Source organism: Rattus norvegicus, chromosome 17 (genome assembly GCF_021556685.1).
Source record: "Rattus norvegicus strain SHRSP/BbbUtx chromosome 17, alternate assembly SHRSP_T2T, whole genome shotgun sequence".
NCBI lineage: Eukaryota > Metazoa > Chordata > Mammalia > Rodentia > Muridae > Rattus > Rattus norvegicus.
In genome coordinates this window covers 61,748,633-61,771,460 of record NC_141550.1, presented here as the reverse complement: position 1 = coordinate 61,771,460, position 22,828 = coordinate 61,748,633, and the positions used below count along the sequence as shown (strand labels likewise).

Genomic DNA, 22,828 nt, shown 5'->3' with positions numbered 1-22,828 from the left:
GGTTTGGTCTTCTAATTATATCCTTAATTTCCTAGATGTTTTGGGTTAGGATCTTTTTCTGTTTGAAATTTCTGTGACTGTTGTGTCAATATCTTCTATGCCTAAGATTCTCTCTTCTGTCTCTTGTATTCTGTTGGTGATGCTTACATCTATGGCTTCTTACCTCTTTCCTAGGTTTTCCACGGTTGCCTCCATTTGTGTTTCCTTTATTTTTTCTACTTCCATTTTTAGGACTACTTTGTTTAATTCCTTTACCTTTTTTTCCTGTTACTTCTTTAATTGATTTTTTTGTTTCCTCTTTAAGGGCTTCTACCTGCTTACCTGTTTTTTCCTGTTTTTCTTTCAGTGAGTTATTTATATCCTCCTTAAAAGACTCTGTTATCTTCATGAGATAGGGTTTTAGGTCACTGTCCTGGTTTTCAGGTGTGTTGATAAATCTAGGGCTTGCAGTGGTGGGAAAACAGGGTTCTGGTGGTGCTACTATATTGGCTTCTGTTGTATGTGGTCTTGTGCTTGCCTCTAGCCATCTGGTTATCTCTGATGTTAACTGGGCTGGGTGTTTCCGTCTGGAGCCTGCGTCCTGTGTCCCAGGTTTGCAGCAGGTCTCCTGGGAGGCCTGTGGCCCTGGCTGTAGTAGACCTCCTGGGGGGGATCTTCAAACTGTGGGGCTTTAGAGGAGCAGACACTCTGATGGTCTGCCCTGGCAGAAGGCACAGGCCAGAAAGCTGCGTGGAAAACTGTGTGGGGTGGTTTAGTGTCTCTATTGCTCCACTGGGGTTCCACCTACAGAAGGTGGCCTCTTCAGGTTCTATATCCTCGATACAGTGAGTCATAGCCAAGGTCACTCCCATTGATTTTTGGGTGCCTCCTTCTCTAAGGTCTCTCTCTTCCTAGAGATGCTCCCACCTTCCCACCCCTGTCAGTTGTAGATTTTCATTCATTTTCCTGGCCTACCAGTCATTTCTCCTGTCCTTCTCCACACCTAATCTTGAACCCTCATTCCCCTCCCTACCAGTTCTCTCTAACCATCTTCCTCTTATGATTATTTTATTCCCACTTCTAAGTGAAATTAAAGCTTCCTCACTGTACCTTCTTTCTTGTTTAGGTTGTTTTTTGTTTGTTTGGTTGGTTGGTTTTGGTTTTGGTTTTTTGTTTTGTTTTGTTTTGTTTTGGCTCTGTGGAGTATAACATGATACCTGTGTTTTATGGCTAATATCTGCTTATAAGTAAGTATGTACCATGTATATCCTTTTAGGACTGGGTTACCTCACTCAGGATGATATTTTCAAGTTCCATCCATTTCCCTGCAAAGTTCATGATGCCTTTTTTAAAAAAGATAGCTGAATAATTCCATTATGTAGATGTACATTTTTTAAATCCATTATCAGTTGAGGGACAATCTAGGTTGGTACCAGTTTCTGGTTATTATGAATAAAGCTGCTATGAACATAGTTGAGCAAGTTTCTTTGTGGGATGTTGGAGCATCTTTTGGGGATATGTCCAGGAATGGTATACCTGTCTTAAGGTAAAATTATTCCCAGTTTTCTGAGAAACTGCCAGATTGATTTTTAAAGTGGTTATTCAAGTTTGCACTCCCACCAGCAATGAAGGAGTGTGCCCTTGCTCCACATCCTCACCCGCACGTGCTCTCTCTTGAGTTTTTGATTATGGTCATTCTGACAGGTGTAAGATTGAACCTCAGGGTTGTTTTGATTTGCATTTCCCTGATGACTAAGGACTTTGAACATTTCTTTAAGTGCTTCTCGGCCATTTGAGATTCTTCTGTTGTAAATTCTCTTGTTTTGTTCCATTCCCCATTTTTAATTGGGTTATTTGGGTTATTGGTGTCTGACTTCTTGAGTTCTTTATCAATTTTGGATATTAGCCCTCTGTCAGATGCAGGATTGATGAAGGTCCTTTCCCAATCTGTAGGCGGCCGATTTGTCTTATTGACAGTGTCCTTTGCCTTCAGAAACTACAATTTCATGACATCCCATTTATCAATTGTTGATCTTAAGAGCCTGAGCCATTGGTGCTGTGTTGGAATTTGTCCCCTGTACCAATGTGTTCAAGGGTATTTTCACTTTCTCTTCTTTGACTTTTAGTGTATCCAGTTTTATGTTGAGGTTCCTGATTCTCTTGGACTTGAGTTTTGTGCAGGGTGATAAGTATGGATCAGTTTTCATTCTTCTACATGTAGACATCCAATTAGACCAGCACCATTTGTTGAAGATGCTTTCATTTCTCCATTATGTAGTTTTGATTTCTTTATAAAAAAAAATCAAATGTCCATAGGTTTATTTCTGGGTCTTCAGTTTGATTCCATTGATCAACATGTCTGTTTCTGTACCAATACCATACAGGTTTTTTTTAAATCACTATTTCTCTGTAATTTAGCATGTCAGAAATGATGATTCCCCCCGAAATGGTTTTATTGTTCAGGATTGTTTTGGCTATCCTGGGATTTTTGGTTTTCCATATGAAGTTGAGAATTGATCTTCCAGTGTGTTGAAAAATGTGTTGAAATTTTGATGGGGTTTGCATTGAATCTCTAGATTGCTTTGGTAAGATGGCCATTTTCACTTTGTTAATCCTACCAATCATAAGCATGGGAGATCTTTGCATTGTATGATATTTTCTTCAGTTTCTTTCTTCAGAGACTTGAAGTTTTTTCTTATTGATCTTTCACTTTCTTGCTGAGTTGCACCAAGATATTTTATTTTATTCATGGCTACTGTAAAGGGTGTTTCTCTAATTTCTTTCTTGGCCTATTTATCATTTGTCTAACAGGCTACTGATATGAGAAGTTTTACATCCATCCACTTTGCTGAAGGTATTTATCAGCTGTAGGAGTTCTCTGAGAGAATTTTTGGGTCACTTACGTATACTGTCATATAATCCACAAATAGCCATCTTTTGACTTCCTCCTTTCCAATTTGTATCCCCTTGATCTCCTTTAGTTGTCTGATTGCTTTGACTAAAGTACAGAAAGTGCTATGTTGAATAGATAGGGGGAGAGTGGGTAGCCTTGTCTTGTCCCTGATTTTAGTAGAAATGTTTTATAAGGAAGTAGGAGAAACTCTTATGAGCAGGAGGAGACTACAAAGAAAAGACATTAAGCTACATGCCTAGAGCCTTTCATCAGGCTTATAGAAGAAAATGGGCGAGATTGGGATGATTCCTGTTAAGATTGGTGAATTCTCTGAGTACATCATGAGCCAAACCACGTAACTAGCTCTACCCACTGTACATCTTCCCTTGACCCCACCCAGGGAGAATATAACATGCTGTACTCACACTGTTTCCTCAGTTAGGGGGTAACTTTCTTAGCTCATGGCTTTGGCTATCTAGTATACAGTAAACCCCAGAGCATTACAGTCTACTGACCTTTCAGGCCTCATTGGTCTCTGACCTTAGCAGAGTTAAAGTATGCTTTCTTTCATGTTTGCATGATCTCTTACTTAGGGTGTTATTGCTGTGAGGAGACAGCATGACCAAGGCAACTCTTACAAAGTACAACATTTGATTGGTGCTGGTTTACAGGTCCAGATATTCAGTCAATTATCATCATGGCCGAAAACATGGTAGCATACAGGCAGATATGTTGCTAGAGAAGGAGCTAAGAGTTCTACATTTTGATCCACAGGCAGCAGGAGGAGACTGGATTCCACAGTGGGCAGAGCATGAGCTTAGAAGACCTCAAAGCCCACCTATATAGTGATACACTTCTAACAGGGCCACACATACTCCAACAAGGCCACACCTCCTAATGGTGCCACTCCCCTTGGACCAAGCATTCAAATACATGAATCTATGAGGGCCATTCCTACTTAGACTACCACATGGGAGCAGCCATTTTACTATCTATGACCACATTTATCAAAATAGAGTCACAGTGTTTCTTAGTTATGTCATATTTAGCTCCCCGTCTGCAAGGTCATCTGGTATTGTCTCCTTTCTGGGACAAATGGGGCTTCTTAGAAGCTATTCTTACAGTTTAGTTTGTTATAATTAGCTGCATTAGAAGCAAAGATATGTAGTAGTGACTTGTGTGTGCTCCTTGGATAGGGATCATAAGAATGGAAGCCAGCAGACCCCATGATTCTAACTTCCTGTTTTCCCACATCCTGTTCTTCATATCTGCTCAGTTTGGTCATCTCAGATCCAGCTGCAAATCCTCTTATTTACCTTTCCCTGGTGTTTCCGGTCTTGCGTTGTAACCTAAGCTCTTTTTAAAGCTAACATCTGTTCTTACTGCATCAGAAACAAGTCTGAAAGAGAATGTGTGTTATGTCTTCAGCAACTATAATGTGTGGGTAGAGGACCTATGGACATGGGCTAAGCGGACAACTCAAGTGGAATTCATGGGCTCTCAATGTTCTGCTTCTTGTTAAAGTACTGATCACATGGGTGTGCTCATCAGTAGGGTGTCATTAGCCTGTGTAATGCACACATCTCTGCACACATTCACATCAGACTTGTATATAAGCTTTTCTAAATCCTAGTCTGTTTTTTTTTTGTTTTTGTTTTTTTTGTTTTTTGTTTTTTTTTTTTTTTTTTTTGGTTCTTTTTTTCGGAGCTGGAGACTGAACCCAGGGCCTTGCGCTTCCTAGGCAAGCGCTCTACCACTGAGCTAAATCCCCAACCCCCCTAGTCTGTTTTTTTAATATTATATAGAACTCTCTGTAGTTCAACTAATTGTACTTCATTGGTATTAGATTTGCTGGTTTTGACGCCGTGTTGTAATTGTGCAGGTGTTACTATGTTACTGGAAAAAGCTGAGTGACCAGGAATGGTGCTTTTCTGTACTTTTTTTTAACTATTGTTGAATGTATCATCTTTCCACATAAGAAGGCAGTCACATCTTTTAGTGAAGGTACTCATCTTGAGATGTGAGTCCTTGTGCAGTTTTCTCCTTTGGACTTAATATAAAAGCTGAATGTGGTGTCGCTGAGAATCTATGAGGCTACTGTCACGTATGTATTTCATAATGCAAGGTATCATCATGCAGTGATGGTATTTTTAAGGGATGCTAAGTCTAGTAAGTGCTGTTATTCTTGGGTTCAAACAGCTGATATGTATCTATCAAAAGATTCTGTGGTAGCTTCCAGTGTTGTTATTGTTTTAATCTCTCTCTTTTTAAATCTTTCTGTTAAGTGGACTGAAAGAGCTGAAGGGACTTGAGACCCCATATGAACAACAATGCCAACCAACCAGAGCTTCCAGGGACTAAGCCACTACCTAAAGACTATACATGGACTGACCCTGGACTCTGACCTCATAGGTAGCAATGAATATCCTAGTAAGAGCACCAGTGGAAGGGGAAGCCCTTGGTCCTGCCAAGGCTGGACCCCCGTGAACTTGATTGTTGTGAGGAGGACAGTAATGGGGGGAGGATGGGGAGGGGCCACCCATATAGAAGGGGAGGGCGATGGAAACTGGGAAAAGGAATAACATTTGAAATGTAAATAAGAAATACCCAATTTAATAAAGATGGGGGGGAGTAAAGGGATACCAGCAAATATCAGCTACAAAAATAATTAATAAATGAATTTAGCCCCCTTTGCAACACAGAAAAAATACTCACTTAAATGTTTCTGCTATTGAGTATATATCATGCAATACACACTCAACAAAATATTTTCCTACTGTGAAATGTATAACTAGTTTTCATGATGGAATTAAATCTATCAGTCTCTAATCCTACTTTTGGAAAGACTGTGACATTGCATTAAGAACGACACCAGTTCTTGATGCTCCGTGGGGAGGAGCAAGCGACTGTTGAAGTTACTTTGTATTGTAATATATTTGCTGGCCTGGTAAGGGGAATTAGTATTTGGGACATAACTGAAGCTATTTGGCCTTAAAAAGTCATTGCTTTGGGATTGGCATGAAGTCTTAGCAGGGAAAGGAGCCTACTTCCAAGCCTGGGAGCCAAAGTTTGATCCCTACGACCTACATGGGGGATAGAGAGATGTTTCTCCAGGAAGTTTCCTCCCATATGTACACTGTGGAATGTACCTCACATTAATTAACTAATTAATGTCTAAATTTTTGGGTTGTTTTTTTCCCAGTTCCTAGTTTTCTGTTAAACATTATTAAAAGATACAACTGAAATATGTAGAATGGACATAGGTCTGTTCAGCGTGTGTGTGCATACGTGTTAGCATTATCACAGCCATGATGAGGATTTCCACCTCAAACAAGTCCATGCCCTTACTGGACTTTCCCCTCTGCCACCTGTCATGCTGTTCTGCACTCATCATTGGGGACGACCGTAATCCTTGCCACTTTATGTTGAATTGCAGAGTGAAAAACAATTTGTCTTTGCACATTCTTTTTTATTTAGCATGAATTTACAGTGCACCTGCAATCTCAGTGGTGTTTGATGTCTCAAGCATCAGCAGTTCTTGGGTAGCATATTTTTGGCATGGAAATATTGCAGTTTGTCTGCATACCAAGGTTCCTCCACCACCCCCACTTTTGTCTATTAACAAATACGGCGATAATGGTGAACTTCGTGTACAAGAATTGGGTAGCACATAGGTCTTTATTTCCCTTGACCAAACAAGTAGAAGGATGGGCAAACCATATGCTTAACATTTTTAGAGAGCACAAGACTGGTGTGGGTGCGCATTGAATCGGGAAGAGGAGAAACAGTCTGCATACCAAGCTGTTTGAGTGTTACCACTTTATTCCTAAAGAGTCAAATTCCCTCATCACTTCTTCCCATCTAAAAGAATTCTCTTCTGGAACAGTCTGAGATGAGCACTGAATTGTTTCATCTGAGGTCTCTACTTTGCCACTTTTTCCTGAAAGATAGTTTGGTTGATAACTCTTTTCTTTTCTTTAGGTAAAAATGTTATTAAATAGATTTCATGTTAAATTAAAACATAAATCAGAAAGAAGCCTGAGGTAGTCGAAGTTATCATTCCCATACTATTCGTGTTCTAGAGGCTTCCAAGGTTTGTCATCACTACTGGGGATTTAGTATTTGTGTGTAAATATCTAGACATGTTTTGGCTTTTTAAAAGAAATGTTTTGGGATCTGATGGACTTTTACAATGTGTGAGTTTGTGCTTTTTCCCAAATGTTTGCAGGTTTAGGGTCAATAAGCCTTCCCAGGACCATTTGCTGACCGTTCTCAGTTTGGTTTTGTGGTTAGGACCCCAGTTACACAGGCCATGCATATTTCAGTGTTCGTATGTAGGGCCTGGTCTACCATTTATACCTCTTCATGTTTTCCCTCATGGTCGTCACAGTCTGTGAATTGCAGTTCTCTGTCTTCCAGCTCACTGACTTTCTTTGAACCTCGTTTATACTGCCAAGCCTTCTAGTGATTTGTTCCTGTCATGCTCTGTCTTTTTAGTTGTAGAATTTCTGCTTACTCATGCACAGTTTGTGTGTCTGTGGTAAGCTTTCATACTTTCAATTCAGTGCAGGTACCTTTTCCTTCCTGAAGCATAGTTCTAATAGCTGCTTTAAAGTCTGATATTCTAACCTCTGGGCCATTCAGGGGATTTTCTCTCTTATTGTTTCCCTTGAGAATTGGTAATGTTCTTGTTTCCTTTATGTTGTATAGTTTTAGATTACATTTTTACATTGTACACATGTTAGGGCCATCTGCTAATCTAAGCTCTGGAGACGAGACCCTAGCTCCCTTCGTTTGTAAGTGCTATGGTTTCAGTGCTCTGACTCAGAGAGGAGAATGAGGCTTCCATGAACATGTTAGTTGAGTTCTCTTAGCTTTTCCTATTGTGTGTGCGTGTGTTTGTGGGTGTGTGTGCGCGCGCACAGACGTGGGCACGCTCATGTGAACACAGGTGCTTCTCTCTCTATTTTTCAGAGGTAGTACCAAGACCCGTGTGTTCTAATCATACTCACATCTTAAATTCCGTTGGTTTGAATCTGACCCTTGTACACAGGGGCAAAAGAAACCACTGTTGATTTTTTTCCATAAGTACACAAAATAATTTTAATGTCATTTTTATAGCCCACTAAAATAGACTTTGCCAAATTTAAACACAATCTATTAAAATCTTCATATAATTTCCTCTTTCTAAAACTTTTTTAAATGGTTGTATTTCATTTTTCAAGTATAAATAACTTTTTGAGCTATTAATAGTATTTACTATTTTTGGTGTGGACATCAGTGTAAGCACACAGAGAGCTCAGAGACATCAGATTCCCACGGAGCTGGGGTTCCAGGTGGTGATGAGTAACCCGACACAGTTCCTGGGAATCAAACCTGAGTCTCTACAAGAGCAATCAATATGAGCCCTTAACCACTGAGTCATCTCTCCAGCCACTGTTTAAATTTTCATTAGAAATTGAAGAGTCAAGAACTTTATAAACTATCCCTCACCTTGGGGTGGCCTAATGTTTCCTCACATTTGCAGGGAGTTTGTACTAGACATGGCAGGACATCACTTGAGAAGATAGAGAATTCAAGGGGGGAGACCTTGCTTCAGGGCAGGAAAAGGAGATTACCTTGATTTTGTGGATCTTGAGTAAGAATACTTAAAGGGGATAGGTCCTTCTCATTACGTGATATTGGGATCTTTCCGTTATCAAATCACTTACTGCAGTATTAATTTTGATCCTCTGATTGAAAAAACAACTAAGTTGTAGGTTTTGATTTTCATTGTTGCTTGATGTTTTTATGTTGTGCTGGGGTCTGTCGTTGTTTTGAGGCAGGGCACGATGGTCATTCTCGGTTGTCAACTTGACTATATCCGGAATGAACCACAATCTAGAATGGATGGCACACCTGTGATGCACATCTTGAGGCTAGAAGACACAAACTTTTAGACAATTTCATTTATGTTTATTTTTTCATTTTTTTCATTGAGTATTTTTTATTCACATTTCAAATGTTATCCCCTTTCCCGATTTCCTGTTCATAAGCCCCCTATCCTATCCTCCTCCCCTTCTATAACAGTCATCCCCCTCACCAACCACCCACACTTCCTGCCTCCCTACCCTGACATTTCCCAACACTGGGGGTCCAGCCTTGGTAGGACCAAGGCCTTCTCCTCCCATTGATGTGCAATAAGGCACCAATATCTGCTACACATGCAGCTGGAGCCGTGGGTCTGTCCATGTGTACTCTTTGGATGGTGGTTTATTCCCTGGGAGCTCTGCTTGGTTGGTATTGTTGTTCTTATGGGATCGCAAACCCTTTCAGCTCCTTCAATCCTTTCACTAATTCCTCCATTGGGGACCGTGTTCTCAGTTCAATGGTTGTCTGCGAGCATCTGCCTCTATATTTGTCATGTTCTGGAACAGAAGACAGCTATATCAGGCTCCTATCAGCATGTACTTCTTGGCATCAACAATATTGTCTGGGTTTGGTGGCTGTGTGTATATGGAATGGATTCCCAGGTGGAGGAGTCTCTGGATGGCATTTCTTTCAGTCTCTGCTCCAAACTTTGTCTCCATATCCCCTCCTATGAATATTTTTGTTGCCCCTTCTAAGAAGTACTGAAGCATCTGCACTTTAGTTGTTCTTCTTGAGCTTCATTTGGTCTGTGGATTGTATCTTGGGTATTCCAAGCTTTTGGGTTAATATCCACTCATCAGTGAGCGCATACCATGTGTGTTCTTTTGTGATTAGGTTACCTCACTCAAGATGCTATTTTCTAGTTCCATCCATTTCATGAAGTCATTGTTTTTAATAGCTGAGTAGTACCCCATTGTGTAAATGTACCACATTTTCTGTATCCATTCCTCTGTTGGTTCTTTCCAGCTTCTGGCTATTATAAATAAGCCTGCTGTGAACATAGGGGAGCATGTGTCCTAATTATATGTTTGAGCATCTTTTAGGTATATGCCCAGGAGTAGTATAGCTGGGTCCTCAGGTAGTACTATGTCCAATTTTCTGAGGAACCTCCGGACTGATTTCCAGAGTGGTTGTACCAACCTGCAATCCCACCAACAATGGAGGAGTGTTCCTTTCTCCACATCCTCGCCAGCATCTGCTGTCACCTGAGTTTTTGATCTTAGCCATTCTGACTAGTGTGAGGTGGAATCTCAGGGTTGTTTTGATTTGCATTTCCCTGATGACTAAGGATGTTGAACATTTTAGGTACTTCCTAGCCATTTGATATTCCTCAGATGAGAATTCTTTGTTTAGCTCTGTACCCCATATTTTAACAGGGTTATTTGATTCTCTTCTTGAGTTCTTTGTACATATTGGATATTAGCCCATATTGGATGTAGGATTGGTAAAGAGCTTTTCCCAATCTGCTGGTTTTGTCATAATGATAGTGTCCTTTACCTTACAGAAGAGAATCAGTGTCTTCCTTTTTATGCTTTCTCCAGTTCTCCTCACACCTAACTCACACTCCCCATCCCATATACGCACACCCACATGCCTGCTGATCTCTTAACTTACACTCACCCCCACACCCCCACCACCCCACACCCATGCACCCACATACACCTGCACACCCTGTTGATGTTGTTGTTGTTGTTGTTGTTGTTGTTGTTGTTGTTGTATGACTGGAACTTTTTCAAGCCGGGTGCACCTGCCCAGTGACTTGCCTGCTAGGACATAAAGGTCTCCAAAAGTTAACTAGGGACAGTAGCTCTCAAGTTCCCTGCCTCACATCAGTGAATATTAAAAATACAGACACAGAGAGTAAGTGAACTGAAAGCGTCTTTGCTGAGAAAAATCAAGGAAAAATAAAAGACATTCACATAAGCCCAAGAGGTTCTGAGGTGGGAGGAACCTAGGAGCAGCTTGCCTTGGTCGTTTCATGGGACTAAGGCAGGAACTGAACACGACTGGCATAATTCCTGGTAAGATTGGTTCATTCTTTGAGTATATTGGATGTAAGCCAGTAGAGGGTCCATGTGATCTGTGCTTGTCCCCCGAGTCCAGCCAGGTCGATGAGGAGGCTTTGTTACACGCTGATCATCCTGGTTCATGAAACCCTACCTCCCATCTCCGACTTCTGCCTTGCGAGCTGCTGATCTTGACTGTGCTCTCGGTAGCAAAGGACTGGCTTGCTGCTGTCCGCCCTGCAGTCAATCAGACTGCTCTTTGCTCTCGGCATTTCTGTCCCCAGCTTGCATCACCGAGGGAAGGTGATGGCATTAGCAAAGCCACCAAGGTGTAGCCTCCGTCTTTCTTGCCTTATCTATAGGGTGATCTGGAAGCGGGGGACCCTTCTTCATTAGAAGCCACCCTTCCCAACAGTTTGGTCATTTACATTTAACCTCATTAAAAGCCTGAGTATGTTATGGGTCACAGTATCTTGCATATGTTCATGGGAGCCAGTCAGGCAGGGGCTTGTTGATGTTGACCTTGCTTCCCAGGACCCTGTCCTTTCTCTTACCTGTTCAGGTTGACTGTCTCTACCCAGACACAGTCTCTTAGTTCTCTTCCTTCGTGTTACCTACCACCCTTTTAACCCTAACATTTCTTTTAAACCCAACGTGAGTTTTCAGCCTAAAAAGCTATGATTAGTTGCACATGGCCCCTGTTCCTAACTACCTATAGGAATCTAGCCCCTGTCTTGTTCCAGCACGTCATAACTTCTAAGAGAAACAAAGTCAGCCTTTCCCTAGACAGATTCTCTGCCTTCCATACCCCTCCCTTTTGTGTATTTGTTTGTTTTGCTTTTTGTTTTTTGTTTTTCAAGAAAGGGTTTCTCTATGTAGCCTTGGTTATCCTGAGACTCTGTAGATAAGGCTGACCTCAAACTCACAGAGACCCACTGCCTCTGCCTCACAAGCATTGGGGTCAAAGGCATGCACCACCATGCCTGGTTTGTTTTGTATATTTTCAAGGTGCTCAGATAATTGTCAGGGGTTCAGGATTCTGACTGTAAGAGCAGGAAGTGGGGCTGTGGTAGGGTTTCACATATATGTCCACATTGGAAAGTATTATGTTTTGTCTTTCACTGTCCTATGTTTTCTGTCCCTTTATAATTTACACAAAAAGAACTAGGCAACATTATCAAAAAGGTGCAAGCTGAATCCTAGATTAAGGTGCTGTTAATGACTTGGCAGGAGTGGGGAATGACACCTAGAGTTATTTGACTCATTTAGTTAGTGAAACAGAACAACACTGAAGGTCTGACCGTGTTACACGCTGGAGCATGTATGTAGAGAAGGCTGTACCTTCCACCTAGTGAATAGTATGATTACTTCAGCAAATAAAGATCAGTAGATGATGTAATAAGCCAGTTATTTGCCAAAGGTCTTATTCTGGGGAGTGGACTATAAAGTCTACACATATGACTCTTTTTATGTATTTAGTTGTATGAAAGATTGATTCTTCAAAGGTACAAGTAAGGATCAGACCTCTGAGGCAATCAGATCTTGAGTCTTAACATTGTAACAAGAGTGGAAAAGTCTGAATTTATATTCCACTATATTTTAGCAGCTAATTTGCTTTTGTTTATATATTTTCAAATCTTGCGTAAGAAACAGACAATATACTGGTTTCTTTTTAATACTCTAAAGTAACTTATTCAACTCTTTTTCTTTCAAATTACAGATACCACTAGAGCAAGAAGAAGCCAAGAGAGTGATGGCGTCGAATATATTTTTATTTCCAAACATTTGTTTGAGACAGATGTACAAAATAACAAGTATGTCAAAATTTTGTAGATTTTTTTTCTATTCCTGTTGTTAAACTGGTGCCTGTGTATCTATTTTTAGACAGCCTAGGGTTCCCTTCTATGTGAAATGTATTTTACTTATTAGAGCAACGTTTGAAGCCCTTAGAAAAAGGTAGTTCCCTTAGTAGTTAGACATGTTCCCATCTTTTTTTTCAGTACCAGGAGCTGCAGTGTTTCTCTTCAGCTAAGCCTATAGGTTTAGCCTGAAGGGAGCTTCCCAGTATTTTTCTGTAACTTTTCCCCAGTCCAATAATTGAATCTCAACATGGAGCTTGGGTACACCTATATTTTAAATGTTAACGGCTAGGTATATGATATATTTTCCCCATAATCTTTTTCATACATCCCTTAGTCTCACATCAGTCCTTCACGGCGTTTAGATAAAGCTGCCGTGCCGAACTGCTGTGCTGCTCACACCGTCTTGGCTCCTCCAGCAGACCTCTACCCCACCCTCCTCAGTTTTCCATTCCTGAGGTGCAGCTACTGCAGGGCATCAGAGGCAGGGTGTGTTTTAAGGCAGTACTGTGGGATTTTATTGAAACATCAAAATGCTTTCTTCGAGTTTGGCCCCACGACTGTGTTTTTATAGCACATAATCGCTGCCCTGGTTCCATTAGCCACCTCCCAGCTCCTGTGGCTGCAGCGCCCAGCTCTGCTACTCTGTAGTGTGCAGTGAAATTCCAGTAGTGTCTATTGTTTGGCTTATTCGATGTTTTATTACATTGCATTAGTTCTGAAAAGGAGTGATGGAAAGCATTAGCACGCCCTAGCACCAAAGTACTTTTTTGGGCTTAAGTGTAACACAAGCAAGTGTTACTGATTTGAAAATGTAGAAGGTTCTTTTTTTTTTTTAAGTTGACATTTGCCGAAATGCTTGACTCTGTTTATTTTATTAAACAGGGGGGAAAATTTTTTTATGCATTCAGCAAAATATCTTTGCCCATGAAATATAACTGACTGCCTGCTTGCTTCATATTCACAGACTACTCTGATGAGTGCCTTTTAATTTGCTGCAGGTTCATCGAGTACGGCGAATATAAAAACAACTACTATGGTACGAGCATAGACTCAGTCCGCTCTGTCCTAGCTAAGAACAAAGTCTGTCTGTTGGATGTCCAGCCTCATGTGAGTAAACAAAGCATTGCGCAGCTCCCTGCAAACCGTAGCATTGCAGAACGAGCTCCATGTGAACTCTGCTCACTTAAATAAAGGCTGGGACGTTTGGGCAGAGGGGGGAAAGGCATAATGTTACTAGAAAAGCAGATGGGATGGAGCCCCGAGGTCAGTGTTTGTATCTCTTGGTTTTACTCAGTCAAGCTTACATGCTATTACATGCTTACTTTGGATCTTTTAATAATGTATTACATGCTACATACATAACATCTTTTGTGTTACGTATTGTTCTCTGCTTATAGTCTGAAAGTGGACATTTCAGACCTCTGTTCTCTTTTTCTAATTTTGGCCTTGGACACAATGTAAATATTTAAATCCCAACAGAGCTGTGAGGCAGGGTTCAACACTGTCTTATCTGAGATGCCACAGGAGGCCTTGGGAATCACCCAGGGGCCCTTATGGAAACTTTGAACTAAGAAGGCCAGTGGCTGAAAGCATTCGAGTCCTTATATCAAACTACCTGTCATCTGGTTGGTACCCAAGCCCGGAGCCACTGATTCTCCTATGATGGTGGTGTTCTGGGATGCCAGAAGCACTTTCACGCCTCTTAGGGATAGAAAAGTTGGAGTCAGAAAGTCCTTAGCAAGTCTGAGGCTGCCTCTTGTCCAGGCACCAGGAAGGAGTGGGGGCATTCCTGCTTAGCTGAACTCCCTGCCCCTGAATGGACCTTGTCACTCCCAGACTCACTGAATGCATTTTTACCTGCACCTCTGAGCTTTCCCAGCCCTCTATCCCCTCCTGCCATCCCCTTCTTCCCTTCCCCATCCTCACCACCACCACTACCACCACCACCTCCTCTCTCCCTCTCCCTTCCCCTCCTCCTCTCCATTTCCCTCCCCTTCCCCCTCTCCCTCTCCATCTCCTTAACAGATAGCGATTATCTATAACCTTACAGTGGAACTGTGGTGAGGCCCTCATGAGGAAATTATTAATATCTCTTAGTTCTGACCCGTCTCATTGTAACTTATTTTGCTGTGTTTGGTTGATATCCCCATGAAGCCTGTTCTTTTCTTAGGGGAAGTGGAGGAGGGGTGGATCTGAGGGAGAGGAGTGTGGGACTGGAGGGGACTGAGAGAAAGAGAAACTGGTCAGGATGTATTGTGGGAGAAAAGAATAAATTAACAAAACAAAACAGGTGTGGTGCTGCACACCTGTAATCCAGACCTCAGGAAACTGAGGCAAGAGCAGTAGGAGTCCAGGCAGGCCTGGGCTGCAGAGTAGGACCCTGACTCCAAGCAAAGGTAAACAAAACATTTGATGTGTGTGTTTGGGGGGGTAGCATGCTGGCAGACCTCATGTAGAACAGAGGCTACAGAGACTGGACCTTTAGGCTTCTAACAGAGTTTTAAAAAGATAGACAGCTTCCAGACAGGAGGTTACCAATCGTCACATCTTTTAGAAGTATGATCTAAACCTAGTGTTCTGAGGTTTTTAGCCACTGTGTTTTAAAACATCTAAAGTAAAAGTTGTATTCATTCTCTAGCTGCTTTTCAATGAGATTGTCATCTTCATCGTCAAGAACTGATTGGAGAGTAACCTGTTTAAAGAATAAATTGTCTCCTTACAAAATACAGATGCATGAAACAATGAAGAAATATAAAAAAAATACCTTTTCTTCCTTGCAGACAGTGAAGCATTTAAGGACTCTGGAGTTCAAACCCTATGTGATATTTATAAAGCCTCCATCCATAGAGCGTTTGAGAGAGACAAGAAAAAATGCAAAGATTATTTCAAGCAGAGATGACCAAGGGACTGCAAAGCCCTTCACGGTGGGTGTTGTGATCTTGGCCACCATGTAAATAGCACCTAGTTACTTGTACACGGTGCTTAGGGACACTGTTATAGACGAAGCTGGGATCCAGAACTCTCCAAAGGATTTAAAGGTGCATTTTGATTGGTGGCACTGTAAACTTTCCTTGTTTCTGAGAATTGACGTTCATACTGCACCGACTCAAAACTACTTTGTAGCATTGGATACGGTAATGCGCCCCTGCAGAGCCCAGCACTCGAGATGTAGGGTCATTCTCTTCCGTCTGGCAAATCTGAAACCAGTATGATCTACAAAGCAAGAGTCTGTGCCTCAAACCAACTACAATGGTAGTATTAACCACTGTGCTCTAGGGCTTCCTAGCATACTCCAGGCTTCGGGTTTATTTCCAGTGCTGCCAAACAAAGCAAAGAAAAAAGAACAACAAAAGTATTATGGTACTATGGTGCATGCATGATGATTTTTTTTCTCAGCCAATCATTTATATTATTTAACCTTTTTTAAAGCTAAATGTTTCTAAATAAGTTTCTGTTTATTTCTTAATAGTCTAAACAAAAACTGTAATAATTTGCTTTGTTGCCTTATATTTTACATTTTAACACAGTAAAAAGTAGAAGTGTTGCAGTAAAAATTTAAAAAGAAACTTTTTCTAACAGTTCCCACGCTCTGGCTGCTACTCTGCCACATGGTCTCCAGGCTGTCCACTCCCGGCTGTCTCCCTTTTAGCCCCCTCTCTTCAAGGTCCCCTAGGCGGTAGTTACCACACCTGACACACACACATATCTCGTTCTGCAGGCCCTGTGATTTCTCACTCCACCAGGGCTACAGAACCAGATCCGCACGCTCCAGCCGACTCTCTGCCATTACTTTCACATGCTGTCCTCTTTGGCATGGTTAAAATCAAAGTTCCAGAAACTTTTAATTTAGCATTTAGATTTATATGTTAAATTCTCCATCCTCAATACATCCACAGAATAAATTCACTGCCAATTACTAAAGATAGAAACTGCCCACCTAGACAAGATAGAATTGACCCAGACCACCTGGATCGGAATCATCTTCCTCCGTCGTCTCTGTTAGCCAATTCATGGCTCTAAGTTTATTGTTAGCGTGCTTTCAAGGTAATTATTAAGACAATTAATGGACAACAGTCCAAATTACCTTATATAGATAGATGGTTTTCAAAACAGAAATTCACAAAATATGACATTTAAAGTTATTTATTTTTTGTTGAGACATATCTGCTCCTAACACGTCCCCTGTGGTGGATTTAACGAAGAATTTGGGCATCTCTACCTCCAGGTGAGGTAATACCTTGTGACAGCATAGCCACTGGGCAAGAATCGCCTCAACTCATCTACAGACTCAATGCTGTCTGAGAAGGACACGTTACAGAATAAGTTGACTGATAATTTCTACCAAGCCAGAGTGGTCAGCCCTTCAAAATTCTGTGTTTCAGAAGTCTGTCAGATGATCCTAGGCCAGAAGGCTGAAGACTTGCTCTCATGTGTTGCTAACGGGACTGTGCTAGTGGAAATTAGTCTCTACAACCTGTCTCAGTTCGGAAGCCATGTTAGGCTTCCTATGTTTATAGATATTGGGTCGTTCTCAGATTTCTGATGGGGTTAAGACTAATTATAGTCTCATAGCCTACTCAGGCTGTTTAACTTTGAAATTGGATGTATTGTAGATTGAGAATTTAACATATAAATCTAATTGTTAAACAACAAGTTTTTAGAACTTTGATTTACCAGACTATGGGGGATGTGAACCAAGTTTCTGGTGGGCAGAGAGACAACCTGTCTCAGTTCTGGAAGCCGTGCTAGGCTATAGAATGCCTGAGGCTAGCATGGCGTGGTGCCGTGATAGAATGGCACGCAGAACACGATGTATGTTGGTAACAACCCACCAAGGGGACAGTGTATGAAAGCGACTGACAGAGAAACAGCCAGAGTGTGTGGCTTCTGAGGATCCACACCAAGTGAGAGTGCATGGGAACTGGTTCTGCTGCTTATTTAATTACACCACAACATAGAAGCACCATTTGGGTCATAGGATCAGGAGGCCTACTCTGTCTCCTGATGACATTCATATTTCTTACAAATGCCATTAGATGCTATGGCTTCAGATCTTTGTGACTGTTCTGATATTAATCTCACTGAATGAAAATGAAGATCATTATTCAAATTTTTGCTAAAATTATTCAAGGTTTATTTTCTATCAGATAAGGATGTCTCCCAGTAGCAGGGTTTGAGAAAATAACATGAAACACAGGAGAAGGTAGGGTTTATATAGCTAAAAAATACCTACAAGACTAGGGGATTTTCAGTGGTTGGGGGCTTTCCAGAGGAATTCTGGTTACATAAGAACTTGGCTGAACATTCTAAAATTATTTGGAACGTCTTATCTTACCAGGGTGTGGAACATGACAAATTCCAGAAAATGGGTGAAGACCTAGTCAAATTTACATTTTATAGAAAACAGGAATGAACTTATTTTGACCTTGTAATAAGATGGCTTCTAATTTTTAAGAGTCAGGCTGGCCCATCATTGACTCTTGGCAAACCTTTCATTGTTTTTGTTTTCATTTTTCTCAAATTTTACCTTTGAGTAAAAAAATCCAACAAATAAATATTAACCCCCATTTTTCTTTCATCTAATTAATTTTAGTTTAGACTTTGTTAATCTGTGAACTGTTGATTTTAGTTATAAAGCATGGGTCTTGCTTTTGACCAATTCCTGCGCTTTGTTCTAAAAGGATGACATTTGTCCTTAAGAGACAGATGCTGTCACATGTTACTAGTTATTTTAAGTTGTTGACTAGCACTAAAGTTATCTCTCAATAAACATAATTTGTAAATGATGGCATAGTCTGAGGATGTGGCTTATGCTTTTTAATGTACAATCCTGACTTTTATACCTAGCTAAAATAGCACCTGGCATTTTAAAATCTATGTGGCCCCTCAGGGCTTTTGAAACACTTTTACCGGACCACAGAAGGGGCATTTGAACTATTATCTTGTAATGCTTTCAACATTAAGAAAGTAGTTTGTATTATGCATTATTTCTTGTGAACAAACATAAATAGTGCCAAGCCAGAGCAATAAGAGTCAACAGCACCCTTGATATCTATGACAATAGCAATGTGTCCGTGTAATGGTGAGTTAGGTATGACCCTGAGGGGAGTTTAATTAAAGTTGGTGTTAGCAGTTAAAACCTCTAAAAAAGTAGTGAAGGTGATTTTGGTTTTTTACTTCATTTAAAGTCTGAACACATAACAGCTTTAGGTAAAGTCACTATAGAATGTTTTCATTTATGTGATGCAGTTGCCTGGTTACTTAATTTGTCATTATTTGTTTTTAATAGGAAGAAGACTTTCAAGAAATGATCAAATCAGCACAGATAATGGAAAGTCAATATGGCCATCTTTTTGACAAAATCATAATAAACGATGATCTTACTGTAGCATTTAATGAGCTAAAAACAACATTTGACAAACTAGAGACTGATGCCCATTGGGTCCCAGTGAGCTGGTTACATTCTTAACTCAGGGGAAATGTCCTTAACTGTCTTTTTGCAGAGTTGCATGGTTAGGTTAACTACCATGTTTTTGGTAGGATTTTTTTTTTAATAATCTGTATCACTGTCATAGATGTAAAGTCTTCAATGTCAAAGTCAAAATTCCAGTGCTGGTTTTGTTTATGTCTTTCACAGCCTTATTTGAAGCACACGACTATACAATCTAAGTCAAAATCTGCACAGTGCTATAGTTTTAGCAAAACTTTTGTATTTCCTTGTTTTCTTTAATCTATTTCTGTCTCTGACGTGAGAGGCAGTGTGTATCAGAGTTCATGCCTCACCTGCGCTCAGGTGTACTCACAGCCCTTCACTGTGCATGCTCTTGGTTGAAAGCATGGGGTTGGCAGCCTTGAGCAGATCCACAGATTTAACTAGGCTGGAAATAAGGATCTGTCCTTTCAAAATATGCCCTAAGTATGCACATCTTAAAACAAAGAAGAAATTCAAATCTTTTCTTGAGGAAGTAGCTCACATATTATAGCTTAGGAAATCCTTAGGAATATATATCGGTGATGCCGCCAATATTATATAAGGGAAAATCTGATTTTTCTGTTTAAGTTGAGGGGTCTCACTGTGGTGTCCACACTAGCCTTGAACTCAGCCTTCTTTTGCCTCAGCTTCCCAAGTGTGGGAGCATGCCACTGCATTGGATTTGGAAACAGACTTAACTGATATCATAGATGTAGATAAAAACCTTTCCTCATGGCTTAGTAAAAACGGTTGTTTAGGGCAAGAAATGATCACACATTTAATGATCACTTGCTTTAATCTGTCATTCTTCAGAAGACATCTCTGGAGTCAGAAAGTTTTCTTCTCTTGTTTTAGAATTTCTCAACAAATTGTAAGAATGAGATAAGTATTCAAGACCACGTAACACGTGTTAGAGCACAGTGAAGGAAGAGGTGCTCATGTTTCTTGTGTGCAATCACCACACATGAAAATGGTTCTAAAGTGTGTTTTAGAAACTTTGTATTCTGTTAATTTGTTGGTCAACAAAATGATTAACACCGGCCAGACGACATCTCAACCTATTCTGAAGAAAGGTGGATTTTTAAATGTTTCAATGACATTACTTCTTTTTCTGTGATGCTATAGGCTCTAGCAAGTGAATAATTTGTAGTACTACAAATGTTCACAGTTCAGTCATCGAGCAGGTTCCTGCCAGTCCTCTGAGCAGTGCGGTTTAGCCAATGGAAGATTCATCACATCTATGACTTGCATACAAAAAAAATATTTTTGTTGCTTTATAAAGAGTTTAAATGTCATGTTTAAGGAAAAACAAAATGTAGGAAAATTTTATATATTTGTGAGATATTTGAAAGGCATATTTTTAAATTATCAAATGATTCATAAGATAAATTGTATGTAAAGATATAATTTAAAATAGTAGTTTTATAAGCAAGGTCAACATTCCATGTAAATATTGGACCTTTTGGCAGAGAGGTCCACACACATGTTACATGTTACATGGTACATGTTCACTGCTGTTTGGTGGTGTCCCTGGCTACCTTTCCTTAAGACAATGTCAAATTTCTGTGTGAAGCAGAAACACAAACTTCTCTAGTGACCTCATTACATGTTCAAGCCCAACAATCAGATCATTGGACTGATGAACACAGCCCATGGAAGTTCTGTGTTTATTCATTAAAGCCATGCAGCTCAACACAGAGAGGAAGGCTACCAGATTCCTATTCTGAAATCACTGCCCTGTGTGGCCTGTCTAGAAGCACAAGTCGTAAAGAGTTCTATAAAGCAAGTTTCTATACCAAGAATGATGAAGAGTGTATCTAGCGTAGGACGTTCTGGAATACTTTAGGTATCCTGTGTTCATACCTCAGATATCTTTGCTGATTGTTTCTCTTCATCTGGTGATTGTTGTCTTCATTCTTTATTTGGGGGTAGTGCTTGGGAAATTTGGGGTAGGTAGTGGAGGTGATGGAATGTCATGAAAAAAATGTTCACACCTGTTAGACCACAGCTGAACATCTTTCTTTAAAAACTAAATAAATAAAAGGAAATAAACATATTTTAAGAAATCAGGTGGCATGTAGCCTTACCTGTTCTATTTCTTGATGCTTACAAGGAGATATAAGCCAGGCCAAGAGAAGGCTGCTGGTACCTCCAGCAAATGGCCTTGCTCTGTGCTCTCTGACCCCAGGACTCCAGTGAGCACACCACCAAAGAACACTTTGCTCCTGGCTTGCAGCAGCTTGTTTCTGGGGTACAGTGCCAGCCACTATTAGAAAAAAATGGGGTTTCATTGTTTGTCTATTTAAAGTTGAACCTGGTATGGAGTGCTGCTCTTCACCTCCACCTCCCAGTTAGAGTGGCCTAAAAGTAAAGAGATAAACTTGACACAATAACCATGGTTTTACCGAGTAGTATGGAAACTTGGCATCTATAAGGCTGGCATTCCTGGTACTGTATAATCATCAAGTGTACCTAAACTGTAGTAATTTAAAGTGAGCAAACATGTAAGCTCAGATTTACAAAACTATGGAGTCAAAAAATGTCCCTAAAGATTCAGATTTTTATTTATTTTCCTTTGGCCTATGATGGATTTATAGATAAATGTAATGGAAAGTTTTTTTTATCTTAATAAAGTATCTTCACACAATATATCTGCTTGAAAGTTGTTTAGCCCTTGAATACACTAAAATTGTTCTACCCTGTGTTGCTTTTTCCATGGTGGAACAAATTCCATCCTTTAGTATGATGTAATTTATTTGATCTTTCCATGCCTAAAATTAAACATTATATTTCTCTTCAAATAATGCTTTCATCAAGATTATTGGACAGATGGAATTCGCTGCTCTTGGTCTGTAAGTAGAAGGTGAAGATGTGCAGAAGCAGAATGGGATAGACCAGTGTATTGGGAACATCTGTTCTCGCCCTCTGTTCACTTTTCCCACTGGGATCAGGATGCTGCATTCTCCTCTCAATGTAGTTACACACGCAGAACTTGTCATCTGGGCCTAGGAAGACAAACTGTCTCCTTTGGGAAACTAATCCATGTGTCAGTCAGCACAGCCCTGCTCCAATGAGAGACTGCATGATAAAGCAAGGTTAATCAAATGAGTCATCAGTTGATTTTTGTGGGTCTGAGAGTCAAATTTGGCGCCTTTCACATGCTAGGCATACATATAACTACCACTGCATTACATCCCCAGGCCTAAACTTCTTGTTTGATTTCTGGTTTTGATTATTACCAACTGTGAGACTTTGGGGGGGTAAATGGAACATCCCTGGTCATCCTGTTGTACCAGGATGATGCACTTAGAAGCCAGGGGTGGAATCACTCACTCAATGACAGTTATGCTTGATGGTGGTGGTGATGGCGGTTGTCATATTACAGTTTAATACCAGGTCAGTGTTCTTTACAACCCTATGTAGTAAACTCAGGAGTCACAGTAAGTAATCTCTACCATGAGCTTTATTATTTTGAAAGCTCCTTTGCGTTCTACCACACAACACATTGAACTTAATAGGTAATTCTTACTAGGGAGCAAATCACATTGTATTTTTCAAGCCACTGACTCTGATATACTCAATAATAACTTGAAAGAAATGCCCCAAGTTGGCTCAGTGTTCTTTCTTCTACAACCTTCTTGCCTAAATCTTTGACCACCCATGTTGTATGTCTACATAACCTCTGCCTTTGTGAGTTGTGTTGTTC

At 40.4% G+C, this 22,828-nt stretch overlaps 1 protein-coding gene across 8 annotated transcripts in view; it reads left to right on the top strand.

Moving 5' to 3' along the window:
- Positions 1-21,771, top strand: part of Mpp7 (MAGUK p55 scaffold protein 7) — a 269,029-nt gene extending 247,258 nt beyond the window's left edge. For 7 of the 8 annotated variants that reach the window (XR_015640818.1, XR_015640817.1, XR_015640819.1 and 4 more), the window contains 4 exons: positions 12,509-12,602; positions 13,649-13,757; positions 15,431-15,574; positions 18,940-21,771. Coding sequence is in view for 4 of the 8 variants with exons in the window: in XM_087590730.1 (XP_087446856.1) it covers positions 12,509-12,602; positions 13,649-13,757; positions 15,431-15,574; positions 18,940-19,119 (527 nt within the window). In the remaining 4 variants the exon portion in view is untranslated. 8 annotated transcript variants of the gene reach the window in all.
- Positions 21,772-22,828: the final 1,057 nt, after the last annotated feature.